General features: G+C 40.4%; 1 protein-coding gene across 1 annotated transcript; it reads left to right on the plus strand.

Annotated features, from left to right (window-relative positions):
• Positions 1 to 5,101: 5,101 nt before the first annotated feature.
• On the plus strand, positions 5,102 to 8,675 carry LOC131308004 (fructose-bisphosphate aldolase 2, chloroplastic). Its single transcript, XM_058334790.1, has 6 exons — positions 5,102 to 5,429; positions 6,109 to 6,378; positions 6,612 to 6,721; positions 7,078 to 7,168; positions 7,265 to 7,534; positions 8,208 to 8,675. The coding sequence occupies exons 1-6, from the start codon at positions 5,265 to 5,267 to the stop codon at positions 8,484 to 8,486; spliced, it is 1,185 nt and encodes a 394-aa protein (XP_058190773.1). The 5' UTR covers positions 5,102 to 5,264; the 3' UTR covers positions 8,487 to 8,675.
• The last annotated feature ends 1,399 nt before the right edge of the window (positions 8,676 to 10,074 follow it).

Consider the following 10,074-nt stretch of genomic DNA (forward strand, 5'->3'; position numbering starts at 1 on the left):
CGGGTCTCATAATCTCGTCATTTGTTTTTTATTTGTTATTTTTTGTTTTTTGGGTGATAGAAACGTGATCTGCCCTGTTTGGTTGCTGGTCACCCTGTCTAGTTTGCAGATTGCTTTCTTGAAACTTGTTTGTTTGATGGTGTTCAAAAGTTGCTCTTTTGGAATTATTAGATATATCAACGATGAGGGATTTAATTTTCAAAGCAGTTTCTTAGAAGTGTTTATAACGATAACTAAACAGGGTTTAAGCGTTTTAAACATTTTACTCGGGATTAAGAGGGAGAAGGTGGCGGCGGGGATTGGAATCGCGGTGATTTTGTTGCACACGGATTTTGTTAAAGACTAGTATTTTGTACAAACTATAAATGCTTTTGTGTACATGATTTATTTTTATTTTTTTGAAAAATTGAGTGAAATGTGTGCATATTTTATTCTGTCCAATGCTCACTATATTGCACGAGAAACCCCATGGGTTGCTGATTTTGGCGTTGCTGATTTTGGTGCCTGTTTGGGATGCTGGTGCTGATTTTTAACAGTAGTTACGAACTTTTTGCCAATACAAAGCCCTGACATTTTTTTTCCAAAAATGATAGGACACATGAAACCCGGTGCATAAAAGTGTCCATAAAAGCAAAAGAATAGTCTAGATTCACAGTGCCATAAATTTAGACCATTAATTTTCTTTTATGGACATATTCATTAACTGGATTTCTTGTATTGCACCGATTCTCTTTTTTTATTTTTCACCTAACAGTAGTATTGGCTCCATCTGCCTTCAGCTCACGAAGAAGATTGGGCTTTATTGTACATTTGCCTTGACAACAAACTTTCTGTTGGACCAATAGGGGTTTGGTTCGGTGGAAACTCAAATTTGGTTGGACAATGTTCATGTTCAAGCCCCCGTAGTCTTTTATTGGGAATAAATATCCTTCAAACACCAATCAATTGTGGTGGGATTTTACCTTCGGTCCCGACTATAAGATTCCTACATATGGTAATGGGGTTGATGAGGCATTACTTCGTTACGGGTACCATAGCAGCAATTTCATTTTGGTGTACAAAATAAAAGGGGTAATTTATACCAACCACGCCTGAGGTTTGTGACCAATACACTATGCCCCAAATCTTTCAACTAATTACATTAACCTCCACTGGATGGACATAATGAGATTGGTTAGATCCACTGTGTAAGTCTTCCCTTAGATTTATGGATTCTGAGTAAATGACCTTAAAACACTTCGTGTAGGTCCCATTACGCTCTCAAGTTTGCCCTCATAACTGCACCCCATTTTGTCCTTAAGCAAAATAAATTTCTTTTGTCCCCCAAAGTCAAAGTTACTGTCAAATCAATTTACTCTTCAACAATTAAGTTCCCAGGAGAATTCTTTTGGTATGGATTTTCCCCGAGGGAACTTACACAAAGTTCTTTTTAAGCTCATTAACCAGGAATACTCAAATCTAACCGAAGACCAAGGGAGTGGATCTAACTGATCCACCTTATTCACATCCAAGGGAGGCCGATGTAATTAGTTACTAAAAGGCTGGGAGCCGGTGTATTTGTAAGAAACCTCAAGGGAGGTTGGTGTAAATTACCCAAAAGAAAACTTTCGGCTGGGATTATGATCCACTCCAGATTCCCCTGCCCTTGTCCAGTTGAGAAGAAAATCGTTCATGTAAACACACCCAGCAAATCTAGGGTTCTTCATTTCCTCATAGCCTAGGGTTTAATTGCGGAACTCTGAGACGCCAAAGGTGGGCCTTTTCTTCTTCTTTCCTTCTTCTTTATTTTTTTTTATTTTTATTTTTTGTGGTTAGGCTTTGTCGCGAGGGCTTGCTTGGATGTGTTTCTGTTTTTCATTCCTTATTCAAGAGGTTTTTTCGCTCATGAGCTTGACTTGCTTTGTTTGTAAAGGAAAACGGAGACTTCATCTCAAAATTAGAGAAGACGTGAACTTAAGTTTTAGCTACGTCAATTAGTGGTTTAAATTCTTTAGCCCCTACAGAAGTTGTGTTTTTGTTTTTTTTCTTATACACAATTATCTGCTTCGTGTATTTTTGCCTGTTTTTGTTTTAACTTTCATGTTTACCATGTGAATAAGGGACGGTGGGTTTATGGTTCCCAGGATTAGTCGAGGTGCGCGTAAGCTGGTCCAAACAACTAGTAATAAAATAAAAGAAAAAAATTGATAAACGAGAGGTTTAGGGGAGAAACTATCATTAACCATGGAACTTTGGAATCTGTGAAATGGCTAAAGTCGCTAAGCAATATAATTTGCAGAAGGGACGCGTAACTGGGTTGGGCTATGAGAAGCACATACTGATCACGTGGTTTCCGAGTTTAAAACGAACTAGTAGAACTGTGCTACTGGAGAACCTTATCTGCATTGCGTGGATTTTGCCCCCTTATTAGGGCTAGAAGCCTTGAACTGGTAGTTTGTTTTGTAACTCATGATAAATACTGGTGATAATTCTTTTTAGGGATTAATTGTCTTTTTTTGACGTTCCTATTGGTCATTGGCTCATTGCTTATTAAAGTTGGGGTTATGACCTTTGCCACATGCATAATCTTCTGTATTTGTTGAACACTACATGGCTAAAAACATAACATTTAGCAGACTTAGGGTTACTAAGTTTCTGAAATCTGATTGATACCACTGTTGGGATTTAAACTTTCTGAAGCCAGAATCTTTGTACTAACATTCCAAGTAAGCCACACTACTTGGTTTTTGACTTTTGACTGAAAGCCCTGGGAATAGTAAAACTAGTTGGTCAAAATTGATAGAATGTTGTGGCAGTGTATATGCTTCAAAAATGTCAAGTGATAATCAGCGCCAAGATTTAATACTTGGTATAACATGATAGTGGAGGTGAGTCAGCTTGAGTATTTAACATGTGCAAACAAAAATCTTGAGCTTTTTCAAATCTGAATTGGAATCTTCTGAAAGTTAAACTAATATGCAGCTCTTAGTAGTTCAATATTAATTAATTTTGTTGTTTCTCGTTGAGGTACTCTCTTCATCTGCTGTTACTGTTTTCCTTTTTCTTTTCTTTTTTCATTTTTAATGGTGAGCTTGCTTCTTCTAGTTAAAGTTTGTTCCACCTTTTCTCTAATGAATCGGGATCCCAGTTATCCTGGATTTTTCCTTTACAGTCTCAAAAGAGAGTGTTGCTAATTGCCCTTGGGAAAGAATTCTTGGGACACCATATAATTATCAGTTTCCATCCATTTGATTGAATCTCTTTGTCTATGGGTTGCTTCTCTTCAACCATTAACGATGTGATCTGTTGTAGCCATATATCATCCATAGAGTCAAGACATGTGAAAAAACCTTTCATACTAAGGTGTGTTTGTTATCACTTCTGGAAATATCAATTCTGTTATGGTTTAGGGACACTTTCTTTTCAAATGTAAGGCAAGAAAAACCCCAGACGTTATTGTGCAGAACTAACCTATCAAGAAAATGTATTCATTTAACTGTTATTAAATGGAAAGTGTGGAATTGACTTATTCAAACAAATAGCTTGAGCTCTGTCAAAATTGAATAGAAATTGGCCAAAAAAAATACATTAACATGCATTGGCACCAAAAAAAGGGGGTATTGTTTTTGTAGATCTTCTACTGACATTTGCTATGATACATCACTGGCAGGGAGTCGTTCATGGCTACAGGAGATGAGGCGGTGGAAGGTTCCTTCTATTCCTATATTCTTGATTCTGTGGGGTCCCATCAGAGTGGGGATGTGCTTTCTCCTGAAGATCTAGCCTGGGCGGATTCCTGCCTTATCAAAGATTCTGAAATATCAGATAGTGACTGGGATTCTCTGAAAAATGCCTTACTGCAGATCTTAACTTCGCAGCATGATTCCCCTGAATTATCTGCTGCCGGAAGAGATGGTTTCAAAGAAGGAACTGACTTTGAAAATTTCCGTTTTGGTGAAGAGGCACAAACTCCACCCGATCTGGAGAGGACTGGTGATGATTTTGTTCTCTTTGATGAAGAAGTGGATCAGAACAGTGATGAGGAGAGTGAGATTATCAAGTTAAGAACTAAGTCTCGGTATCCTTTTCTCCCCAACTACACTGAGTACCCGAGAGAAATTGAGGATAGTGATCCTTGGTTGGAATTAGGGAACATACCAGATCCATCAAATGTGGATATCTTCAAAGTCTGGGAGTTGGACAGTGCTGCCGAGGAAGATGAACTCATTAATCAGCTGAACAAGGCACTTGTGGAAGGTTCCCTACAACCTTCCGGAAAACTGAAAGATTTGACGGATGACTCACTTGACGATCTCATTTCTGGCATTTCTGACCTGTCCCTGAATCAAATTTCTGGATGAATCATTTTTGAACATTAGGCTTTTTTTGTTTTCGTACAAACTAACTTGTCTTGTAAACTAGTTCAGTTGTTCAGGTATCGCGGTTATTAACTTTTCTATCACCTGCTGTGTGTAAAGAGTGGTGTATCTACATTCCAGATGGTAACTTTGTCGTTGTACTATTGGCTGTCACAAGAATTTCGCTACCCAAGTTTAAGTTGTGGGGTTAGTTGAGCTAGTTAGATGAATTTCAACATGCCCCAGTTGAGGTAGTTAGTTGTGGGGTTAGTTGAGCTAGTTCTGGTGATTCCTCAACAGAATTTCAACATGCCCCAGTTGTATGAATGTTCAAGTCAAAATTTGTGAGAGTGATGCACTTGCCTATTTGGGAGACCATGATTGCGTGGAGCTGCTGATGTGTCGAGCCATGTTAGCTGCTGATGTGTCGGACTGTCTACCGTTCATGAAACGGTTGTGCCCTCACCTTAAGTACTGAAATATAACCACAACCGTTAAGTAGTAGGAACTAGCAAACAAATGAGAGCGATCACAGCCTCAAATGGTACATTTGTCCATATGAGAAAAATATCCCTCGTTTTTTTTTTCTTCCATGTCTTAATTTAACAAATTTTTACAAGGTGGGCATATACCCATCAATTTCCACCACTTCTACACTGTGCCAAGTAGACAAATTATCATCCACATGGCAACAAAGGATTGGTTAAGTCACGACAGCCTCAAATGAGACATCTTTTTGATGATACACAAACAGACACCAGGACAAGTATAAGTAACTGAGGGAGTGATAGAGTGAGAGAGCATGTGTGGTAAAGAGGCACAGAGAGGTTGCTGATAAGATTTGTATAGCCCTCTGCTTGCTTCTTGATTCCTATCTGTTGTAAGAGAGGAACAAGAGCCTCAAAAGCCAAAAAAACACTGAAACAAATGGCCTCAGCTTCTCTCCTCAAGTCATCCCTTGTTCTTAACAAGTCCGAATGGGTGAAGGGCCCGAGCTTCCGCCAGCCCTCTGTCTCCCACGTCCGCTGCCAACCCGCGCCCTTCACCGTGAAAGCTGTTTCCTCCTACGCCGAGGAGCTTATCAAGACTGCGGTACGTCGCACTTCAAAACTATATAACTAAACAAGAGTTTCATTCTTATTTCACAAATCTGCAATCTATGATGATTGATGCATGGACTTGGATAGGAGGTACGGCTATTATGTAGTCTTTATGATTGAAGTTTCGTGTGTGAGGATACGGAGACAGAACAAAACACTCGTAATTACATGAGAGACTATGCCGAGATTTCCATGCATCACAGCAAAAGTAGTACTAAGAAAATAGCCATAACGCTGTTCAAAAAAAGAAGAAAAGCAATAAAAGCAGAGACAGATAAATGTATGGTGTAGCTTTTCTGAGCTGAACAGATAGCCCTCGGGCAAGTGAATTGTGACTAAGTAGGTCTGGTTCGAGCCCTGGAAACGTCTTCCCCCTCCGGTGGCCCAAAAAAGAAAAGGTGTAGCTTCGGCTTTATTATGGCGTCTCTCACATCCAAATAAGTCTGATTTGTCTATTTTCTTCTCTGCGTACTTCTTTTAAATTCTTGAAACATACGTAATTGGTTAGACGGATATTAGTTGCCCATGACAGACATCTATTTACTTCCATCATCATGTAAGCCATACAGTTATGCAATTCTTGCAAACATGGTGTTAACATCAACTCCCCCAAGAACAAGCTCTAAAGCCTACTCAAAATTCCTAAAGCTGTATCCTTCTTGTGGAAATAGAAAACCGTTGCTTCGCCTGGGCGTGGAATTTTGGCAATGGACGAGTCAAATGCAACCTGTGGGAAGAGACTTGCCTCAATTGGGCTAGAGAACACCGAGGCTAACCGCCAGGCATACCGTACTCTCCTGGTGTCTGCTCCAGGTCTGGGTCAGTACATCTCTGGTGCTATCCTCTTTGAGGAGACACTCTACCAATCCACTGTTGATGGCAAGAAGATGGTCGATGTGCTTGTCGAGCAGGGCATTGTCCCCGGTATCAAAGTCGACAAGGTAATTAATCAAAACCACTGGATGTTTACTTGGTTTTTTCTGGTTTACAACTGCTTCAGTTAGCCTTTATCCTCTCAACTGTTCGTGGTTTTTAGTGATGTAACTCGAGGCTTGATTGTCTAGGATTTTTAGAAATATGCCTTTTTTTCACACACCAATCTTTTAGGCATGTCTTTTAGTTTATAAGTATGTGGGTACTAACATGTGAGTTGGACTTGAAATGAGCAATTCAGGGTTTGGTGCCCTTGGCTGGTTCAAACGATGAGTCGTGGTGCCAAGGTCTCGATGGCCTTGCCTCCCGCACAGCAGCATACTACCAACAGGGAGCTCGTTTCGCCAAATGGTATGTATATACAGGTCTATAGAACTCCATAATATTTGATATTGTCTCTGTTGTTTTCATTTTTGTCCTCATTCTCTGTGTCCAAAAACAAAAGGTAATTCGTCTATGAGAAGTTTAAAAACACGCTTGTCTTGGCGTGAATACAAGTCTTTGAAAAGATAAAACACCTTCATGGTGTTTCTTTAAAAGTGAGTTGTTTCCACAACAAATTTGTGAAAAACTCTTCGACATAAACAAGTTTTCCATGTTTGTTGCAAACGAGTATGAAAATTGAGAAATGAGAAATGATTCAAAACAAGCAATCATCTCAAGTTTGCCATCGATTGAACAAGATGTAACATACCAATTCTTGCCAGGCGTACTGTTGTGAGCATTCCCAACGGCCCATCTGCCTTGGCCGTGAAGGAAGCTGCCTGGGGTCTTGCCCGCTACGCTGCCATTTCTCAGGTAAGCGAAGCACTGATATAGACACATTTAAATACCCATGTGTGACTGTTTAGTGCCAATTTGATGCTCATGAGTTTTTGGTGATTGAAATTGCAGGAAAGTGGATTGTCCCCAATTGTGGAACCAGAGATCTTGCTTGATGGTGAGCATGGAATTGAGAGGACTTTTGAAGTGGCTCTGAAGGTTTGGGCTGAAGTGTTCTTCTACCTTGCTGAAAACAATGTCTTGTTCGAAGGGATCCTCCTCAAGCCAAGCATGGTTACCCCTGGAGCTGAGTGCAAGGAAAGGGCCACCCCCCAACAAGTTGCTGACTACACCCTCAAGCTCCTCAAGAGGAGAATCCCCCCGGCTGTCCCCGGAATCATGGCAAGTGTCTTTTACAATCACCTGAATACAATACTTCATACTATACAAATTACAAACAGAAGTTTTTACCAGAATTCTAACATATATATTTATGGCATTGGATCCCTTTCCCAACACACGATCAATCGTATAGTCGTGTAACGGGATTTGTGTGTGTCGAGACTCTCACCACATCATGTGGTTTGGTGTGAATTGGGATACGCACACGCAAACTTTTTGGGGACAATGGATCCGTGACCCAGAATGATGCTGCCCTGGCGTTGAGAGTCGAAATAATGGATCCTTATCCCAACACACTCTCAGTAGTCAGTAGTAGGATCGTGTATTCGTACAATGATCTCAGAATGACTATTTGGGTATATTATGAGTCCAAATAGTAGGTGTTTACAATCGACGTAATGGATCACTGGAGACCACCACGCTATTCGTTGCGAGTATTCTGCATGAAATTTTACTAGATAACATGAAGGATATTGCCATACAAAGAATACTTTCATGCTACATGACATGACATCTGTGGTCCTTTCAATCCAAGTTAATGCTCCGGATAATTATGCCTCATTGTTCCACTGCCATGGAACTAGATAGTTGTCTGTATAAAAATGTTGTTTTTGAATCATTTTTCTCTATGGATTATGCACTAACATATTCAAATGGCCTACTTTTTGAGCAGTTCTTGTCTGGTGGGCAATCTGAGGTTGAGGCAACCCTGAACTTGAATGCGATGAACCAAGCTCCCAACCCATGGCACGTTTCCTTCTCATATGCCAGAGCCCTCCAAAACACCTGCCTCAAGACATGGGGTGGGCGCCCCGAGAACGTAAAGGCGGCTCAGGACACGTTGCTGACTCGGGCCAAGGCCAACTCTACTGCTCAGCTCGGAAAGTACACCGGCGAGGGAGAGTCAGCTGAAGCAAAAGAAGGAATGTTTGTCAAGGGATATGTGTACTAAACTATAAGCTGGTTTGGATCCCAAGGATGAACGAGAAGGAAGAAAAAGAAGAAGAAGGACGAAGTTTGATAGAAGACTCAGTTTCTCTCTTGATGTGTAATGTTAAATTATAAGCATGGAAACTATTTTTGTTCATTGCGCGCATGTACTCTTTTAGCCTTTTTAATAAATTTGCTGCTGATGACACTAGTTTTTTTTTTTTGGATGAAAATCATCTACACATGAGACGTTAGCTGGTGGTGTCGAGGCTTCATTTGGTGCTCATCCTGCATATAACTTATGCACCTAATACATTGTTTTTGGCGTTCTGTATTACTAGAGTCTCTCAGTGTATGGGTATATCTCAACAATCCACCCATACATAACCCTCTTTGGTGCTATTTGTTGTTCGACAACTTTACAGCCCTTTCAGTGGGGATGGTTGTTGGTCGCATGTCGTGTTCTCATATATATATCAGGCGGACGACAGCCTCCATCGTTCTTGTTTGGCACATTGTGTGCATAGTGCCACCCTCTCGTTAATGTGGACGAATTCTAAACAATACTGGATATCATTCATCTGTCCACACTCAAAAGAGTTTCTACCATGTCTACTTACATATTTAGCAACTGATGGTTGATCTTGCAGTGTGAACTATCAAAATGGTTTGAAAGAATAATTTCGTTTCTAGGTTTTTCTCATCATGTCTTGCCATGTTCTTCTATACATGCTGTCTTAGCCTCTCACCATTGAAACATTACACAATTTTGAAACATAACATCATCATTACGTGAGAGAGAGAGAGAGTCTCTCTTTTTCAGTAAAAATCAATAATAAGTTGATTGAATGCTTTCAGTCATGCTTGAAATCACAGGCTTACAATCTCTTCTTCGATATTTGGCTGATCAATAATAAGTTGATCGAGTGATAAGCACCAAACACTATCTATTTCTCAGGGACATCATCAAGAAACAACGAGTAATACTACAAACTAGAACTAAAACTAGAGAGCGTCTTGTCCAACAAGCGAGCCGTCCAACACCAGAGACGGATTCCTAATCTCCCGATCATACAAGTACTCCGCATCAACTGCCATTACCGTTACAGAGGCCGACCTCTTGAGCTCTTCCTCTGCCACCTTAATCTTACGCAGGATGCCCAGTTTCTTCCTCTACTCCGCGACAAGTTGCCGCTCGAGGTCTTTCACTTTGTCGGTTTCAGTTTTTTGCGCCATGGCAAGTCCGTTGGGCACCGACCCGAGGTTGAACATCTCTTCAGCAGGGATCTCTTCATACCAAAGCTCCTTCTCAGCAGTTGTCACCTTCTTTGCCTCGGATAAGACCTTCTTTGCCTCCTTAAGGTCATTTCTTGAGCTTTGTTATTGTTTCTTCGGATTTAGACTGCATTCTCACACCTATGTTTACCTTGTTAAGAGTGAGGGAGCTCATCTTTTGATATGGAGAGAGAGAGAGAGAGAGAGAGAGAGAGAGAGAGAGAGAGAGAGAGAGAGCATATCTTCTAAAATTCGTAGTTGTTTCTAATTTAATTGTTCCCATGATTGGTGGGAATTCAAGATTTTGGAAAGAAAAAATAAAATCCAAATACAGT

Source organism: Rhododendron vialii, chromosome 11a (assembly GCF_030253575.1).
Source record: "Rhododendron vialii isolate Sample 1 chromosome 11a, ASM3025357v1".
Lineage (NCBI taxonomy): Eukaryota > Viridiplantae > Streptophyta > Magnoliopsida > Ericales > Ericaceae > Rhododendron > Rhododendron vialii.

Bases quoted from the DNA above. Each gene is read 5' to 3' on its own strand.
- LOC131308004 (XM_058334790.1), top strand. From the start codon at position 5,265: ATGGCCTCAGCTTCTCTCCTCAAGTCATCCCTTGTTCTTAACAAGTCC. The intron at 5,430-6,108 runs GTACGTCGCACT...TTGTGGAAATAG, and splicing joins AGGAGCTTATCAAGACTGCG to AAAACCGTTGCTTCGCCTGG. The intron at 7,169-7,264 runs GTAAGCGAAGCA...TTGAAATTGCAG, and splicing joins GCTACGCTGCCATTTCTCAG to GAAAGTGGATTGTCCCCAAT.